Source organism: Phocoena phocoena, chromosome 1 (genome assembly GCF_963924675.1).
Source record: "Phocoena phocoena chromosome 1, mPhoPho1.1, whole genome shotgun sequence".
Classification (NCBI taxonomy): domain Eukaryota; kingdom Metazoa; phylum Chordata; class Mammalia; order Artiodactyla; family Phocoenidae; genus Phocoena; species Phocoena phocoena.
The window spans coordinates 163,750,760-163,771,240 of NC_089219.1; the positions used below are offsets into that span (position 1 = coordinate 163,750,760).

The 20,481-nt window shown below is 41.2% G+C and overlaps 1 protein-coding gene across 4 annotated transcripts in view; it reads left to right on the forward strand.

Moving 5' to 3' along the window:
* The first annotated feature begins 1,574 nt into the window (after positions 1-1,574).
* LIN9 (lin-9 DREAM MuvB core complex component) overlaps positions 1,575-20,481 on the forward strand; it is a 110,607-nt gene continuing 91,700 nt past the window's right edge. For 3 of the 4 annotated variants that reach the window (XM_065878058.1, XM_065878068.1, XM_065878076.1), the window contains exons 1-4: positions 1,575-1,653; positions 8,556-8,588; positions 10,060-10,154; positions 11,674-11,778. In XM_065878058.1, coding sequence (XP_065734130.1) covers positions 1,575-1,653; positions 8,556-8,588; positions 10,060-10,154; positions 11,674-11,778 — 312 coding nt within the window. The remainder of the gene's footprint in view (positions 1,654-8,555; positions 8,589-10,059; positions 10,155-11,673; positions 11,779-20,481) is intronic. The other variant, XM_065878082.1, reaches the window with a different exon arrangement.

The window sequence follows — 20,481 nt, forward strand, 5'->3', positions numbered from 1 at the left end:
CAAAACAACCCTGTTATTACCTGCATTTTACACGTGAGAAACTGAGGCACAGAGAATTAATAAACAAACGTGCCTGAGATTATATAACTAGCAGCCAGAATCCCAGCCAAACCTTGGGGCTCCAGAGTCCATCCTCTGAAACTCTAGGGTGGCTTGGTACAGATATCTCCTCTCCTTTGCCTGCCTGCCTGCCCCAACAAGCTTCCTCCAGACTGGTTTCCAGAACTCTCATTTTGTCACACTCCAATTCGTTTCCCACATTTGTGTTCTACAACACAAATGGAAACATGCCAGCCCTATACTTTAAAACCCCACCATCCATTGCTCCAGTGCTCTTAGCAAGTTCAGCTCCTTAGCCTGGGCCGGCCTGTGTGTTCTGCTGTCCTCATCTGTCTACCACCTTTTAACTTTTTAGTTCCTGGAGTTCACCCGTGTTGTACTCTCATTGCTTAACTATCCCCCGCCCCCCGCCCCGCCCGCCCTCTTACATCCCTGGAAAAAAAGGACTGGAGCTCAATAACATTTGTCAGATGAATTGCTGAAAAGCAAGAGTGGTTTATTACTGGCCGCTGTTATAGACAGGAATTGTGAAATCTTTCCCTGGGCTTCTTTCAAAACTGGATGAATTCTCATTGTGTTCTCATAATATTTCGATCAGGGTACTTCATCATCTTTGTGTCACTGTCGGTTTTTGTTTCTGTAATTCTCTCCCAGCACACTACATGGTCTAGTGTGAATGGGGGAAAGAGCTGAGCAAAACAGTTCTTCAGCTGCCGACCTAAATGACTAACTTCATGACCTCTCAAGGTCTCTCCGCCGAGCTCCACGCAACTCCGGTTCCGGCATTCGGGAGGGGTGGCCCAGGCTCCCGAGGGGCTGCGGGCACCGCCAGTCCTGGGCGGGCAAGCTGTGGGGTTGCCGCGGCCTGAGCCCTCCTCCCCGGCCCTCCCCCAGCTCTCCGGAGAAAGGAGGGGATGGAGAGGCCTGAGAAACGTGGGCTTGGAGAGCCGCGAAAATTTTACTTCGGGTAGAACCCCCTAGGGAAGTGAGGCCGAGAACCTGGGGCTTCTCCCCGCGCCGGGCCTACGGGTGCCGCCTCCCTGCCCCCCTGCCCTCTCCTCAGCCGGCCGGGGCCTCCTTCCCACCTTCCCTCCTTTTCCCCACTCGGAATAAACAGCCTACAGTTCCCGCAGCTGCAGCGCGAGACTCGAAACGCGCGCCGGGAGCGAGCCCCGGAGGGGGCGGGCGGCGCGGACCGGGAGCCGGGCCGGGCGGGACACGGCAGCTCGCGCCGCTCCCCCCGCTCTCCCCGCGCTCCGGCGCCGGGCCCAGGTAGGGGCGGCGCGAGACGGGCCTGGCGGCCCGGCCTCCCTCCCCTCCCTCCGGCCCGGCCGGGGGCGGGAGCGGAGGGGCGAGGCGCGGCCCCACTCGGCTGCACCCCCTCCCAGGGCAGGCGCGGGCGGAGCCGGGCCCGCCTCAGCCGGCAGCGGCGGGAGTAGCGTCGCGGTGCGCCGCACCGCGGGCAGCGAGCTCCGCATTCGAACCTCCCTCGCAAAGACAGTCTCCGCCCCACAATGCACCGCGGCGGGCAGCCTTTGAAAAAGCGGCGCGGCTCGTTCAAGATGGCGGAGCTCGACCAGTTGCCTGACGAGAGTGAGTAGCACCTCAAAGCACCCCCACTCTTCCCGCCGTCCGCCTGCCCCCGGGTTGCATCCGGCCGGGACGGGCGGCCGTGCCCTCTGCCGGGCAAGTGGGCTGACTGCCAGCCCCGCTGTGGTCCCCTAGTCCTTCCACCCCGGTGTTGCCGCCGCGTCGCCGCCTTTGTTATGGTGTCTGTGTATTGGTTTGTGGGGTTGTGTGAGAGCCAGGGCCTGAAACCGAAAGCCCGGGGGCCCAACCCGGGCGGGGCGGAGGCGGTGGCTGCTCTCCTGGCCCGGCTCGGGCCCCCGGCCGAGGTGGGGGAAGAGCGACCGCCGGCCGCGGGGGCTGTCCTCCCCGCCTGCACCGCTCGCCCGGCGCGGAGAGACGCCTGGCGGGGTTATGTAACTCGCTTTCGGGGGCCGGGAAGGGCTCGGGCTGGGGAGGGGGTGGTCACAGGTCTCCTTCTTGTCCCGGTCTCTGATCCTGTCCTGTCACAGTTCCTGCCGCTGTAGGCACTTATGATCATCAGTGCCCTCCCCTCCCTCCTCCGGTGTGTCCACCCTTGGAAGCATTTCCGTGTCAAAGGGCTGACCCCTTCCCCTGGGACCACAGGTGGCTGTGGACCTTTCCAGAGATAATCCAGACTGGGTACACAAGTGTTCAGGCAGCCCCCATCCCGCAGACTTTCTTCTCTGCGTATGTGTCTTAGGAATCACGGGGGTACCTTTACGCATGGATGTGACCATCACCACAGGCATATTCAGTACTCTTCCTGACACTCACCCTATCCATTGCCTCCTTTAACCACGTTTACTCATTCTGCCACCTCAGACGTGGATGCTCACTTGTGTTTAGTAAGTAAAAGCACTAATTCTGTAGTTTAAGCACAATAGAACTTAATTTTGTAATTTACAATATTGTATTGATATAAAGTATACAAGATAAAGGCGTATCTTTCAGTTAATTACAGATGGGTCCTGATGCACACTCACTATTCGGTTTATGTATATGTATCGTTTGTGAGAGTTTTTAGTGTAATAGAAACAACTTAAGTTTATCTGTGCAAGACACTTTTAAAGTGAGAACTGAACGCAGCCAATTCTGTTTTCCTTGTGGGGTCGTATATTCTTAATGTGCTATAAAGTTGAAAGTTCAAGTTGCCAGACTGGTGAAAAGTTGTATTAAGAGAGTTTGTGTTTTAAATTTGCTCTAGACCAGCGCGGAATTGCAGTAGAACTTTCTCAGTGATGGAAATGTTGTGTTTTGCAATGTCCAGTAGGGTAGCTACTTAGCCATATGTGGCTATGGAACTCTTAAGATGTGGCTAGAATGACTTTTAAATTTCGTTTGATTTTTGTTAATTTAAGTTTAAATAGTCATGTGTGTCTAGCGGCTACTGTATTGGATAAGGCATAGCCGTAGACCACCAATGAATTTTATTGTTTCTTATTTGGAGAATACAGTTGATTGTGATTTAGGATGCTTCTAAATAAAGGTGGGCCTGCTAAACACAGTGTGCTCGTCATCTGGAAGTCCTTGATCTCTTTGTCGTAAAGATGTTTTATCACGTCTTGGAAGTCCCACCCACTAGATAACTGTCATTTAGAATATTTGCTCATTATCATTAAACTTTTATTGAGGATTTACTCTGGTTCTTTGCAGACACTTGGGACTCATACTAGGGTTCAAATTACAACTACACTCTCAAGCTATATAAGATAATCACTTATATTGCTTTGTGACATCTCTGGTACACTAGGGTGTGTGTGGGCGTGCACCTTAGCTTGTGCGATATATGTCTTGTTTAGCTTGATCACAGCTGGTTGAAAGCAGGGATTGCTTTACCTGGTTTGTCACACAGTGCCATAAATCAGGTATATATGAATGCTTAATTTATATGGAATTGAATGTAGGGTAAGAGGCATGGTTAATGAAACTGCCGCAGAAGTGATTTCAGTTTGATACTAGAAGTAGCGATATGTCTCTTTGCCAGTTTTAGTCAAGGGGACTAGTTTGTATGTTATCCAATAGTCAGTATAACATTAACAATAATAAAAGCTACTATCTGTTTAGTACTAACTATGAACCAGGTGCTGTGCAAAGCATACTGTATACATTTGCTCATTTAATCCTCATTCCAGTTGAGGTAAGTACTCTTACTAATGAGGTAGCTGAGGCTATCTTCAGCCCAGATCTTTCCTCTGGGCTTCTGTGCTTAATATCTCTTGCCCATTTCACATCTTCTCTCAGATGCCTCAGAGGCCCCTCAGACTTTATGGGTTCAAGATCTACCTCATGATCCTACTGCAGTACAGAGATACTTCCAGTGGTTCCGGTCGTAATGAATGGCTCCGCTGTGCAGTCATCTAAAACCTAGATAGAGGTTGTCTTCCACACTTCCCATAATTAAGCCTTTACTGAATCTTGTAACTTTTACCTTCTAAATGTCTCTCGGTTTTACCTACTTCTCACCTTCATCCTGGTCCAAGCTGTCACCATCTCTTCTGCATTAATCGCTTCAGCCTCCCATCAATCCACCCCCCAAACCCTCCCCCCCAACCTACACACAGCCAGAGTGATCCTTTCAGAATGTATGTCATGTCATCCTGTTGCTGAAAACACTTTACTAACTACAAGACCCTTTGTGGTCTGGCCATTCCCCACCTCTCTAGCTACATTTTGTACCACTCTTCCTCTCATTCTATCCCTTTGAACTAAATTGGACCTTTTTCATTCCCTGTACTCACTAGGCTTTCTTTTTTGCACATGCTGTTCTCTCTACCTGGAATGCTCTTCCTTCCTCTCACTTCCAGTTAAGTGCTACTTATCCTTTAGATCCCATTTTAAGCTTCTGTCCTCCCTGACAAATCATACATCTTCTTATTAAATCTTTTCACACCACTGTGTAATTTCTTAGTGGCAGCTGTCACAGTTGCAGCTTTATGTTTGTTACTGTGATTGTTTGGTTAGCTTTGGTTAGAAGCCCCACCAGAGAAGGTGCCATTTCTGTTTTTCTTCATGCTTGCATTCCAGTTCCATGCATGACAGCTGGCTTACTTCTCTGTTCTTTTTTTCATAACCACCCTTCTCTTGCCAGTGACTTCCCAAACATAATGCCCTCACCCTTCCTAGAATATTCTAAATGTTCTACCTCGGGGCTTTTTTACCTGCTGTTTCTACCAGCCTGACTCATTGCTTTGCCCCCCGTCCTCTCATGGCTAGTCCTTTTCACATGTTACCTCCTCAGAGAAGCCTTCCCTACCCACCCTGTGTAAAGTTAGTTACTCCCCACACTGCGATCCCTTGGTTATTTCCTTTACAGCAGCTGCCACCAGTGTAGCTGTCATTTTATGTACTTGTTTATTGTATGTCTCCTCCCACTACAGTGTAAACTTCCCTGAGAACAGAGGCCTTGTCTAGCTTTTCCTTCAGTTAACCCCAGTCCCTAGAATAGTGCTGTGGCAGGTATTCAGTGAATATATGTAGAATGAATGAGCATACCCAGTTAAAGCAGGAGTCTAACTTAATTGAATTCACCTGCCTGTAAAATACATGTTCTTAACCTAATCTTTTTTTTTGATTGATCAAAGTAGTACAAACAATAAGCATGGTCTGAAAATTAGTCCTGTGCTATGTGCATTTTTCTCTAAGCACTTTTACATATACTAACTCATTTAATCCCCATTTTACAAAAGAAGAATAAGTAGCACAGAGAGGTTAAGTAACTTGCTTAAAATGACACAGTAAGACAGTGGCAGAGCCAAGATTCAAACACAGCTAGTCTCCATCTGTGTTCTTAACCATTATGCTATACTATCTCTCAAGAAGGGAAGAAGGTTAAAGGTGGTAGATCAGAGTCTGCAAGATACAGTCCCTGCGTTCTTGGAGCTGGAATGAATATCCTTACAACTCACACCTCTTCCTTCAGACCTCTGCTCAAATATCACGTTTCAGAGAAGCTAATCATGAGCACCTTATAGAGAAATAGTCTTCCCTCCACCATTTCCCACCCCACATTCCCTATCCTTATTATCCTGCTTTATTTTTTTTCCAGTAGTGCTTATCGTCCCGTGATGTGTGTGTGTGTGTGTGTGTGTGTGTGTGTGTGTGTGTGTGTGTGTTTCCCCCTCGCTAGAATGTAAAGAGCATCAGGAGCATGGACTTTGTCTGTTTTGCGTGCTGTCCATACCCGCAGTGACTAGAGCAGGGGCCAGGATGCAGGCAGCACTCTACACATATTCACTGAATGAATGAATGAATGGTTACCACTTTTTCTCAAATGAACCATGTTTTTCTTGGTAGCTACACTGACATGTCGTGCTCTGTCTACTACTGCTGCTTTCCCAGTTGTGTTGTATTTTTTGAGGCTTCTTAGCAAGGCTTTATGGGCTCTCTCCCCCACTTTTCCCCCTACAACTTTACTGCCTTTGGTCATTAAACTTCACTTTGCCATACAGAAGCTGTTAACGTGTCCTGTTAACCATGCTCCACATCTAGGCGGGAGAGTAGGGGGAAAGCAAGAGTGGCTTTGATGTTGGTGGGTTGTCCAACAAGCCTCTCATACTGCCTTGCAGAGAAGTCAGTTGAGGTTTAGAGATCTGAGATACATAAAAATGTTTCATAGCCAGAACCATGATACTTTATCTGTTACTTCTCATTTAACGCCTGTTGTCCATTTATGTGAGTTGTAAATCATTGCTGCTTTTGTTAAAAACCAAGGAGAATTAATCTGTCATCTCTGATTTTTGTACTTAGTTCATGTTCTTCTATCTTACTTTATTCCCTGAGATCATCTTTTATTTATTTATTTTTGTGTTTTGTGTAATGTCATACTGGACTGGCTCCTTACAGATGTTGACAGACATTTTTAACAAGCCACTTACAAATCTGTCTTTTCTCAATGTAAGTAAAAGGCTAGCCTTTCAAATAACATCACTACTGCCTGGTCTTAGATTATATATTTTTAAACATAAACGGATGTCAGAGGGCATCTAACTGACAAGGGCTTCTAACTGAGATGAGAAATAGCTGGTTCTAAAATAAAACATTTAAAAATGAGGAATGATAAATAATAAGTTGACTATAGTAAAAGAAAAAAAGGTGTTCTAAACAGTTTTTTAAATTTAAAGAGGGAGATTTTGCTCATTATAATGATGTGAATAATTTCTATTTTGAAGCATAGAAAGGTTTTTTTCCCCTGTTAATTTATTTTCTTTTATTGAGATATAATTAACATATAACATTGTATTAGTTTTAGGTGTACAGCATAATGATTTGATATTTGTATATGTTGCAAAACAATTGCCACTGTAAGTTTAGTTACTTACTAACTACTAATCACCACACAGCTACAATTTTGTTTTCTTGTGATGAAAACTTTTAAGATCTATTCTTTCAGCAACTTTCAAATGTATAATACAGTATTGTTAACTATAGTTATCATGCTTTACATTACATCCCCAGAACTTATTTATCTTATACCTTTTGACCCCCTTCACCTATTTTGCCTGTCCCCCACTCCCTGCCTCTGACAACCACCAATTTGTTCTCCGTATCTGTGAGTTTGGTGGGGTTTTTTTGTTTTTTTAATTAAAAAAAATTTATTATTATTATTATTTTTTGGCCATGCCACGCAGCTTGTGGGATCTTAGTTCCCGACCAGGGATTGAACCCAGACCCTTGGCAGTGAAAGTGTGGAGTTCTAACCACTGGACTGCCAGGGAATTCCCTTTTATTGCTTTTTTTAAGGTGTCACATGTAAGTGAGAGAGATCATACTTTATTATTTTTCAAATGACTTGAACTTCTTTGCAGTATACCTATGCAATTCTGAGATTTTCAATTTAGTGCTCCCCCTCTCTCATAAAAACTTCTTTCCCTATCAATTCTCCTACTTCCCCTCACCTATAGATCCTATCCTTTATTTACACCAGAACCTGTAGCCCAGTGTTTCTCGAAATGGGCGTGAGGGGTACCTGCAACAGAATCCCCTGAGGGCCTTTATTAATCGCACAGTTTCTGCATGTATGGGGAGCTTCCTGGTTATTCTAATATGCACTGATGTTTTAGTCAGTGAACCCCTCCAGCTCCCTAATCCAGCTTGAATCTTTAAGTGTTGCACATACCTGCATTCTAGACTTCCAAGGGACTTATTGTCTGCTATGACAGTCCCTGGATCATTTCCATTTTCTGTTTTCTCCACTCTATAACCACTTCTGATCTTTGCCTCAATAAATGTCAATTCCCTTTCTCTTTTCCTTCTCCCCCAAATCACTTCTGTCCCTACTCTTCCTCTTACCTCTCTTTCTACATTTTTCTCTCTTGGGAAGGTTTCCAGTTCTCACAGCTTCAAACAAGACTCCCGAATATCTCCAGTTCTTCCTTACATTGTCTGAGTTTTGGTCAATAGCTTGAATTGTCTACTAGTTACTTCTTTTTTTAAAAAAATAAATTTATTTATTTTAATTTATTTTTGGCTGTGTTGGGTCTTCGTTGCTGTGCACGGGCTTTCTCTAATTGCGGCGAGCGGGGGCTACTCTTCGTTGCAGTGTGCAGGCTTCTCTTGTTGCGGAGCACGGGCTCTAGGCACACGGGCTTCAGTAGTTGCAGCACGTGGGCTCAGTAGTTGTGGCTCACGGGCTCTAGAGCACAGGCTCAGTAGTTGTGACGCACGGGCTTAGTTGCTCCGTGGCATGTGGGATCTTCCCGGACCAGGGCTCGAACCCATGTCCCCTGCATTGACAGGTGGATTCTCAACCACTGTGCCACCAGGGAAGCCCTACTAGTTATTTCTAATTGCACATTCCACTGTCACTTCAACATTACTAAAACTAAATGGATCACTTTTAACCCTTAAACCAAGTTCTTTTTCTCTCACTTTGATTATAAAGTAATACTGATTTGTTTTCATTGTAGGCTCTTCAGCGAAAGCCCTTGTCAGTTTAAAAGGTAAGAATCATAGCATGATTCTTTTAGGTATGACACAAACTAGGAATTTATTTCATTAAATTTATTTGGATATAGTATTTCTCTTTTTTTTCTAAGTTATGATTCATTATAGCTTTTAAATATTGGTTTTCACTGGTGATAATAAGTTCATATGGGGAATCTGCCCTTGTTTTCTCCCCCTAGAATTATTGATTAAAGAACTTTCTAACTAAACATTCCAGACATTTCTTACTAGAGTTAAATCATTTATTAAACAACTGGGCTAAGCTGTATTTTTACATAATTGTTTGTTTTTTAAGAATCTTGTCTTCTAAGTAGTAATGCAAGTCTCTTGAAATAAAAGAATGATAGTATTTTTTTCTGAGGAAAAGTTAGACATGTTCCTTGGTCTTTCTGTTTCTTTGTGTAAGTACGTTAGGCCTATCCTCTTAATATAATTTATTTTGAGATTTTACCTCTTGAGCAAGATTCTACTGGGTAAGTAAATTTGGAACCAATGTAGATCTTCTCAAAGGTTCATTAGTACTTTCAGTTTTTGAAGCTACCGTATTATACTTTGGATTGGTGGTCTACCAAATTAAGTCCTTCTGGCTTGAGAATACTTATCTTCCAGGATTACCCTAATTTATTTGCCTAGCAGGATCAACCCCATCCCATCTCTTTTCTTTTGTACTTATTAAAATATATGTCTGAAAAAGTATTCCACTAATTTTTTTCTCCCAATATTAAAGCCATTTCTCTTTTTAAAGAAGTGATATAAATTTTTTATACAAAAATTAGAAAATGCTTTCAGGTAATTAGAAGGAAATAAAACTATCTTGTGTATATTCATCCCAGTTTTCTATATCTCTCTCTGAATAAACATATCCTTTTTGTAAACATTAAACTCGCCTTCTTTATTTTCATAACACACTTAATCGGTAACTTGATCGGATTTTTTCTGGTTGCATACAACTCTGAAGACGTTTCTTTGAATTAAGGGAAAAAACCCCACATATTTCATTTTTGGATATCAAGTGTGTTTCTTTGAATTAAGGGAAAAAACCCCACATATTTCATTTTTGGATATCAAGTGTTTTACACGTTGAAGCAGAAATATGCTCTAAATTCAAGGTTAAAGGAGCTTTTCGCATTTTTCCTTGCCTGCTTTCAGTCAGATTGTACTGAGGTAGTTCTTGGCAAATAAGAATAGAGGAATTATTGAAAAACAAAATGAAATAAGCCACACATGTTTTAATATGAAAATGTAATACTTTCAAGTAGCATTGCCTTGTCAGATTATTTAGCGAGTTTGACAAAAAAATACAGAAAAGATTTTCTTTATTTGTAATAAACTAAAATTATTATGGTCAGTATATTTTTTCTGTATTCGTAAATATTTCAGATATATTGCTGTTATTAAAAAGGCCATGTTTATAGTATGAAATCCTTTGAACTAAACTTAAATATCATTAATAATTATTTATTACAGAGGGAAGCTTATCTAACACATGGAATGAAAAGTACAGTTCTTTACAAAAAACACCTGTTTGGAAAGGCAGGAATACAGGCTCTGCTGTGGAAATGGTAAGGAATTTGTTTTTCTTACTCTTTAGAATATGATAGCTAAATTGTCTGTATTGTCACATGCACATTCTTACAGCACTATAAAAATTTTCCAAGGGTTTTCCCCAACTCCAAGCATTTGTGTCATTAAGTGTCATTGAACAGTATTGGATCATACCTAGATAAATAATCTATAGCCTGTGATAATCTGTTCATCATTAAGCATTTGTTAAGTAATTGTAGTTTCTTTAAATAGGCAAACCCAAAAAACTCCAGCAACCCGAAATCTTACTTTTAATATAGATTTTTAACAATTTAATAGATTTTTTTAAAATAAAAAGATTGTACCTGGCTCTGGTCCCTACAAAAAGATATATAAATAAGTGGTAGGATACTGAAATCTTGTGTAAGTCAAGGATAAATGCATTTAGGGCTGGGAAGTACAGATGAGCATATAATTGGCGTGACTAACAATTTTCGGGGCCTCTCTTCCTCCCCTGCCCAGCCAGGTAGCCAGGAAATTTTAGGGGTCAATCATGAAACAAGCCTGGAGCTAGGTTAGACAGTAGCTGTCAGGAGCCTGGGCAGCTGGCCACAGTGAGTGTACAGGACTCTCCACGCTGTTATCATTTCTGTCACCATCATTCTCTTCCTCCTCTCTGCCCATGCTTAGAGGAGGGGAGCAGGGTAGAAGGGACTTCCTGTCAGGGCTCTGCAGTGTTGAGACTCTCAGTGGGTTTAATTTCGCCGGTCCATACCTCTAGCCTTGACCCAGTTGGATGCTTCCCATATGTTGCTAGCCCACTGCACCGGCTTCAGTTCTAAGTAGGCATGGAACTGTCTTGAAGGGTGGGAGAAGGATTTGAAAAATGATGTGGGTGCTATTGGGATATTATTTCTGTTGTTCTTCCCTATTAAGCCTCTGAACCTAGGATGGACTGTAAAATTTTTCATATTATAAATTCTTAAGTGTGTGATGTACTTTGGATGCTTAAAATTTTTTAGTTCTGCATGCACTTATTAAGTATCTGTTATTGGTATCTTGTATTTTCATTTGCAAATGGAAATTTGTCAACAGTTTTTGACAGCGGATCTAGTATAATATTATATACATTTAGATTTACTCTCTAAAGTGATCTAGTAACTTTGTCCCAACCCAGCCCTATCCAATAGGCCTATCAGGTGAAACACCCAACTGGTTGGTATTAATCCAAGTGCCAACATAATGAGAACTAGAACTTCCAGAGCTTAATTTTCCTATCTTCAGCATTCAAGACTGCCAGTGTACTATACAAAGAAGACTTGGGTTCTAGTTTTAATTAACAGCTAGGTGTTTCATTTCTAAACAAATTACATACATATGTATCTTTCTGCTTTCTAAAATCTGAAATTATTTGTGTGCTTTTTATTACCCGTTCTTCATCCTTCAATACTGCTGATAATTCGGAGTTAGCTGTATTTTCCAAGTATAGAATTGTGTTTTGGAACAAAAATGGCAGGTGTTTGGCCTTTTCATTAAATAAAAAAATTTCTATCATAGCCTTTCAGAAATTCAAAACGAAGTCGGCTCTTTTCTGATGAAGATGACAGACAAATAAATACAAGGTCACCTAAAAGAAATCAGAGGGTGGCAATGGTTCCACAGGTATGTGTGTGCTAAAATTTTGTTTCATTGAAAGGAAGTGAGCAATCCCTCAGTATAATAAAGTTTATATTTATTGTTCTATGACATTTTGAGTAACAAGTTCTTTAACTCAGTACTTCAGCTCAGCTCCTATTTTAATTACCTAAAACAGGGCATTATTTTATTGATGGACTTTAAGCCAGTGTAGAAAGCCAGTCCTCAGTCTTACAGATGCACACTCTTCTTCTTTTTTTTTTGGCCGCACCACAAGGCATGTGGGATTTTAGTTCCCCGACCAGGGATTGAACCAGGATTTTGTGCCCCCTGCAGTGGAAGCATGGAGTCCTAACCACTGGATCGCCAGGGAATTCCCATGCGCACTCTTTTTTTAAGCATGGAGATAGTGGACATTCAGCAAATGGATTTGGCAAATTGGAATTAGCTTGCCGTTTGCATGGAAATCAGAGGGGAAAACTCATTTTACTTTGTCATTGAGTGAAGTATGTTGAAGACTTCATTTATCCAAAAGAGGAAAATATAGAGCATGAAGTCATATCTCCTTTTTCATTTTTTTTTTTTTTTTTTTTTTTTTTTTTTTTTTTTTTTTTTGCGGTACGCGGGCCTCTCACTGTTGTGGCCTCTCCCATTGCGGAGCACAGGCTCCAGACACACAGGCTCAGCGGCCATGGCTCACGGGCCCAGCCGTTCCGCGGCATGTGGGATCTTCCCGGACCGGGGCACGAACCCGTGTGCCCTGCATTGGCAGGCGGACTCTCAACCACTGCGCCACCAGGGAAGCCCCTCCTTTTTCATTTTTGACATCTTTTAAAGAAAAATTACAGTGGACATGTAAGAATCAAAGCAATGAGTGAAAATTAGATAAGGAAATATTAACTTTAAGAAAACAATAATTTTCTCCTATGAAATGTATAGTTTTTGATATAGTTATTTCCTACTTCCCATTCATTTCTTTTTCAAAAGTGTTATAACATTTTCTAGTAGGATGTATCACAGTAGAGGTAATTTTCTCAACCAAGGATTTGGCATCAAATTAATTAAAGGTATTACCAGCAATATGCCCTTACCAAAAAAAAGACAAAAACAAAACCAAAGAACTTTTACATACCTTTATAATCATTTCAAATAGTAAAATATGAAAAAAATAGTAAAATATGTTCGTTCTCTGTAAAATGAACAAAAATATATGAACTTTTTAACATCAATGACAAGTGTGCATAAGCATCTAAAATTCAATTTAAAAATTTGACCCAGTTGAAACTAATACACAGTGTGCACTGCTTGGCTCAGTAGATGTCGGATACAAGGTTGAATGAATACAAGAATAGTCAACAACTATTTCTTGTATTGATTTTAGAAGAGCTATGTTATTAGGATAATTTGGATGCTTTAACGCTGTTTAGATTTTTTAAATTTCCAGAGGTGTGGATTTTTTTTTTTTTTTTTTTTTTGGCGGTATGCGGGCCTCTCACTGTTATGGCCTCTCCCATTGTGGAGCACAGGCTCCGGATGCGCAGGCTCAGCGGCCATGGCTCACGGGCCCAGCTGCTCCGCGGCATGTGGGATCTTCCCGGACCGGGGCCCGAACCCGTGTCCCCTGCATTGGCAGGTGGACTCTCAACCACTGCGCCACCAGGGAAGCTCATGGATTTTTTTTTAAGTTCTTTTTTTCCCTCCAACTATTTACTAGGAAAATTTTCAAACATACAGAAAACTCTGATCTTTGTGACTATGAAACCATCCTGCCCTAAGTCTATCCAAAGCCCTCCTCCCCAGGCACATATCATTCCTTCTGGGACTATTTCGCAAAGGCCTTTCTACTTGTGAGCAATACAGAACAAATATAGCATAGGACAGACATGATGTGAGACTTCTTTAACTATGTGAAAAAATTTTATATCCTCTGAGTTTTCTCTTTTCTAGTCTTAACATGCCTAGTTCTTTCAATCTTCAGTTACATGATATGTGTTGTTCTCTTACTCTCCTAGTCACAGCCTCAAATCTGGTGTATTCTATCTGTGTGTTTGTTTAAGGAGCACTATTCAGAGCTGGAAAATTATTAAAAACCAACGTTTATTCAGTACTTAGTATGTGCCAGATCCTGTTCTAAGCACTTCATATGTATTACTTTGATTTAATCTTCAACCCCCCCATGAGTTAGGTTACTATTTTCTTATTTCCCATTTTTCAGGTGAGAAAACAGACACAGAGAAGGTTTTTTTTTTTTTTTTTTTAATGTATTTATTTTTGGCTGTACTGGGTCTTCGCTGCCGCGCGTGGGCTTTCTTTCTCTAGTTGCAGTGAGCGGGGGCTACTCTATGTTGTGGTGCGCAGGCTTCTCACTGTGGTGGCTTCTGTTGTGGCAGAGCATGGACTGTAGGCCCGTGGGCTTCAGTAGTTGTAGCACGTGGGCTCAGTAGTTGTGGCTCTCAGGCTCTAGAGTGCAGGCTCAGTAGTTGTGGCACACGGTCTTAGTTGCTCCATGGCATGTGGGATATTCCCGGGCCAGGGCTCGAACCCATGTCACCTGCATTGGCAGGTGGATTCTTAACCACTCACTGCGCCACCAGGGAAGTCCACAGAGAAGTTTCTTGTTCAAGATCACAAAGCTAATAAGTGAAAGCCGATACTAAATGGCAGGCAGCTTGTCTTCAGAGGTCTGCTTTTTTGTTGTAGCTTTATTGAGATACAGTTAACATAGCATACAATTTACCTATTTAAAGCATACAATTCAGTCATTTTAATATATGCACAGAGGTGTGCAACTATCACCACAACCAATTTTAGGACATTTTCATCATCTCAAAATAAATCAGTAGCAGTCACTGTCCATTTTCCATTTGTTGAATAAACCTTTAGAAGTGTAATTGCTACAAAGGTATTTACACTTAAACTTTGCAAGATACTACCTAATAATCTATTTATAAAAGTTGTAATAATTTATATTTCCACTAACAGATTGAATATATTTCCTCATACTCAACAGAGGAATCTTTAATACAGTTTTATATGCAATGAGCCACCAATATGCTATTTTAGAATTTGGGTCAATAACTCAGTAGAAATAAAAGTAGCACTCTTTCTGATAATAATACTTTATAATAATTTGATTATTATTTATGCTAAATGACTCATGACATATAATTTTTTTTAACATTAAAAAGTTAATTTTCTAAGTACAATGTGGTATCCTGAATTGGATTCTGGGACAAAAAAAGGACATTAATGGAAAAACTGGAGAAATCCAAATAAAGTCTGTGGTTTAGTTAATAGTATTATACGAATGTTAATTTCTTGGTTTTGACAAACCATGGTTATATAAGACGTTAACATTAGGGAAAGCTGGATGAAGGGCATATGGAACCTCTGTATTATCTTTGCAACTTTTCTATAAATCTACAGTTTTTCCTAAGTAAAGTTTTATACTAAAAAATAAAAAGTTAATTTTGACCTTCACCCACCCTCCAGATCTGCTTCCCTCTTCCACTGGTAACCAACCACTGTAGTTTGATTATCCTTTTAGATCTTTTTAATACTTCTAAACCTTTATATATGTATTCATAGAAAATATATGGTATTGTTTGGTGTATGTAGTTTTAAAATTACATTAGTAGTATTATTTTCATGATATTGTATCAGGCATCATTCTTTAATTTATTTTTTCACTCAAAAGTGTTTTTTTTGTTTTGTTTTGTTTTGGTTTGTTTGTTCTTTTGGGGTTTTTTGCCTCACGGCTTGCAGGGGTCTTAGTTTCCTGACCAGGGATCAAACCCGGGCCCCCTGCAGTGAAATCAAAAGTCTGTTTTTGAGATCTGGCCATACTGACTGATTTAGTTAGGCACGCTTCAATATTTCATTTCTTTTTACTGTTTTGTAGTAGTCAATCTTATACCATAATTTATTTATAAATTCTCCTATTTTATCGACATTCAAGTGGTTTCTAAGTTTTCATTATTACAAACAATGCTGTAGTGAACATCCCAAACATATTTGTATAAATTTGCAAGTGTTTTTCTAGGGCAGATGGCTAAAATGTGGAATTGCTGGATCACAGGATATGCACATTTAAAGTTTTTAAAGTAGTGCCAAATTATTCTCCAAAGAAATTGTACTGGCTTATACTTTCAACCAGTAATATATCACAGTGCCTATTTTACTTAATGCTTGCTAACTCAGTATATAACTAAACATCTAGATTTTTGTTAATCTCATAATAGCATCTCACTTGTTTTAGTTGGCATGTCATCTATGAGTGACGGTGAGATACTTTTCATATATGTTTACAAACTTTCTTTCCTTAGCTCAAAACTGTTTGTCTTTCTCCCGTTTTTTATTAGATTGTTGGTCATTTTCTTGTTAGTCTGTAAGAATTTTATATATATTAGCCCTTTGGCTGTTCATACTGGTTATAATTTTTTTCACAGTTTGTAGTTTGTCTTGTGCTTTGTTTCTATATTTTTCACCATAGAGGACTGAAAAAAATTCTAAGGGTCAAATATAGCTATGTTTCCTTTTAATGACTTTTTGATTTTATGATTAGAAAGACTTTCCTAGTCTGACATTTATAGTTTTAGAATTCCCTCTATATTTCTTATTTCATTTTTTAAAAAATATGTTTAAATCTTCAATCCATCTGGAATTTATTTTGGAGTAAAGAATGAGGTAAGACGGCAACCAAATTTTTTTCCTAGAGGACTACTTATTTGTCCTGGGTAACATTTACTGAACAATCCATCTTTTTTTTTTTTTTTTTTTGCGGTACGCGGGCTTTTCACTGTTGTGGCCTCTCCCGTTGCGGAGCACAGGCTCCGGACGTGCAGGCTCAGCGACCATGGCTCACGGGCCCAGCTGCTCCGCGGCATGTGGGATCTTCCCCGACCGGGGCCCGAACCCGTGTCCCCTGCATCGGCAGGCAGACTCTCAACCACTGCGCCACCAGGGAAGCCCCAATCCATCTTTTATACATTGGTTTATAATGCTGCTGCATGACAAGCTGTATTCCTCTATATATTTGGGATTATTTCTAGACTTTTTTTTTTAAGAATTCAAATGGGGAAGGCCAAGTTACTTTCTTTTTTTTCTTTAAGTTTTTGTTTGTTTGTTTGTTATTTTATGGTTGCATTGGGTCTTTGTTGCTGCACGCAGGCTTTTTCTAGTTGCGGCTACTAGTGGGGGCTACTCTTCATTTTGGTGTGTGAGCTTCTCCTTGTGGTGGCTTGTTGCAGAGCACAGGCTTTGGTAGTTGTGGTACATGGGCCCTAGAGCACAAGGGCTTCAGTAGTTGTGGCACGTGGGCTCAGTAGTTGTGGCATGGGCTTAGTTGCTCTGTGGCATGTGGGATCTTCCTGGACCAGGGATCGAACCCATGTTCCCTGCATTGGCAGGTGGATTCTTAACCACTGAGCCACCAGGGAAACCCCTATTTCTAGACTTTCTATCTCTTTATGTCTAGCATGTCTCTGTATGTGCTTGTGTCAGCTTTATTTTTTAATTTATTTTTTGGCCACATTGGGTCTTCGTTGCTGCACATGGGCTTTCCACTAGTTGTGGTGAGCGGGGGCTATTCTTCATTGCGGCATGTGAACTTCTCATTGTGGTAGCTTCTCGTTGCGGAGCACGGGCTCTAGGGCACACAGGCTTCAGTAGTTGTGGCACATGGGCTCAGTAGTTTTGGCTTGTGGGCTCTAGAGCACAGGCTCAGTAGTTGTGGCACACGGGCTTAGTTGTTCCCGCGGCATGTGGGATCTTCCCGGACCAGGGATTGAACCCATGTCCCCTGCATTGGCAGAAGGACTCTTAACCACTGCGCCACCAGGGAAGTCCTTCAAATTGTTTTAATGTGACTTTATATTGTGTTTTAATTTCTGATATAACATTATTGCTTATCCTTTTTTAAGATTTTCCTAAGTATACTTGAACATTTATTTTTCCATATGAACTTCAGAATCAACTTGACTAGGAAAAAAATTCTGTTGGGATTTTCATTGATGTTGAACTAATATTATAAATTAATTTTGGGGTTATGATATGTAACATTGGTACTACCCATCCAAGAGCTGGTTGTAGTTCTACTTATTCAAGCCTTAGTACCCCTTAGTAGACTTTAACATTTTTTTCCATGTCAATCTTGCACATTTTTTAAGTATATTCCTAGGTGTTTAATACTTTTTGTTCTTGTGATTTTTGCTGTCATAAACAGGATATTTCTTCTGTTTGATTTGTTCTCACTGATATATAGAAAAGATAATGATTTATTTATCTATTTATTTATCTATTTATTTATTTTTGGCTGTGCTGGGTCTTTGTTGTTGTGCATGGGCTTTCTCTAGTGGCGGCGAGCAGGGGCTACTCTTCGTTGTGGTGTGTGGGCTTCTCATTGCGGTGTGCGGGCTTCTCATTGTAGTGGCTTCTCTTGTTGTTGGGCATGGGCTCTAGGTGCATGGGTTTCAGTAGTTGTGGCACTCAGGCTCAATAGTTGTGGCTCACAGGCTCTAGAGCACAGGCTCAGTAGTTGTGGTGCACTGGCATAGTTGCTCTGCTGCATGTGGGCTCTTCCTGGAGCAGGGTTCAAACCTGTGTCACCTACATTGGCAGGTGGATTCTTAACCACTGCACCACCAAGGAAGTCCCGATAATGGTTTTTTTTTTTTTTTTTTGGTTTATTTTCCATTATATTGAAAACTTAAAGTACCTTTGTAGCATCTCTTGTCATCATCAGTGGAAACAAGCCCTTTGATGTACTCTTGCAGGGAGTATACATAACCAATATCCCTTTTGAGGCAGTTTATCTCCTCTTTTGCTTCTTCAGGATCTGGGCTTTAGGGGTTCTGTGGGGCTGATGTTTGTGTAATGACCTTGATATTTCCTGTGTCCTTGGGCCTCTGGTCAGTCTCCTTCAGGCATTGATAATTTGATTTTGCGGCTGTAGGTAGGAGGCCTCAGTTCCTTGCCACATGGATCTCTCCTGAGGGCTGCTTGAGTATCCTCATGACATGGCAGCTGGCTTACCCCAGGATGAATGAGCTGGCACAACGTAGCCATCCCTGGTTTTACATCAACATGATCTCAGGCACAAACCTCCTTGTTTTTCCATTTTGTCTTTAAGTTACTTGTTGAAACAACTGGCCTGGGGTCCCAAAGACTGTCGCAGCTTCGGCTGGTGGGGCCCCTCCAGAGCCAGCAGCTTCAGTGAGTACGCCCTCCCCTCAGGCTCTGGGGCAGTTGAGTCGATAATGATTTTTTTTAAATAGAGATTTTTGTATAACAACTTTGTTTTCTCCCACTTTATTAATTTATTCCTTTTAATGGTTATAGTTGATTTTCTTGAGTTTTCTGGGGGAGTCATATCACCTGAAAATAATGGTAATTTTGTCTTCTCCTTTACAATTTTATTCCTTTTGTTTAATTGGCTAATTCCATCAAAACAGTGTCAAAAATAGGGGTATAGGGCTTCTCTGGTGGTGCAGTGGTTGGGAGTCCGCCTGCCGATGCAGGGGACATGGGTTTGTGCCCCGGTCTGGGAGGATCCCACATGCCGTGGAGCGGCTGGGCCCGTGAGCCATGGCCGCTGGGCCTGCGCGTCCGGGACCTGTGCTCTGTGGCGGGAGAGGCCGCAGTGGTGAGAGGCCTGTGTACCGCAAAAAAAAAAAAAAAAAAAAAATAGGGGTATAATCAACATCTTTGTCATATTCCTCACTTTAATGAGAATGTTTTTAGAATTTTAACATTGAATATGATACTGACCTTTTTTTAAAATTAATTAATTAATTTATTTTATTTTTGGCTGTGTTGGGTCTTCATTGCTGCACGCAGGCTTTCTCTAGTTGTGGCGAGCGGGGGCTACTCTTCTTTGCAGTGTGCGGGCTTCTCATTGCGGTGGCTTCTCGTTGTGGAGCACGGCCTCTAGGCGCACAGGCTTCAGAAGTTGTGACACGAGGGCTAAGTAGTTATAGCTCGCGGGCTCTAGAGTGCAGGCTCAGTCGTTGTGGCACATGGGCTTAGTTGCTTCATGGCATGTGGGATCTTCCCGGACCAGGGCTCAAACCCTTGTCCCCTGCATTGGCAGGCGGATTCTTAACCACTGTGCCACCAGGGAAGTCCGATACTGACCTTTCGATTGGAATGGGGAGAAATGTGTTTTGAAGGTTAAGAAAGTGTTCATCTATTTTTATTTTCTTGGTCAGTATTGCTAACGGTTTGTCAATTTTGTTCATTTTTTTCAAAGAACTTTTGGTTTTATTGATTTTTCTCTATTGGTTTTCTATTTTTTCTTTCTATTATTTATGCTCTAACTTTTATTATTTTCTTCCTCTGCTTGCTTTGAGTTTTCTTCTTTCTCTAGTTTCTTAAGGTGGAAGGATAAGTTATTTATTTGAAATTTTTCCTTTTTTCTAATATAAGCATTTACCCAATGAATTAAATTTCCCTTCAAGTACTACTTTAGTTGTATCATTTAACTTCTGGTATATCATGTTTTTTTAGTCATTTTGTCTACTTTTATATTCCATTAAGTGTTTTTTTTTAATGGATATTGAATTTTATCGAGTGTTTTTAGCATCAGTGGAGGTGATCATATGACTTTTATTGTTTGATTTATTAATAATGACAGATTACATTAATAGTTTTCTAATACTGACCCATCCTTGTATTCTTGACATGAATGAATTCCACTTGGTTGTGTTGTATTCTTTTGATGTTCTGATGGTG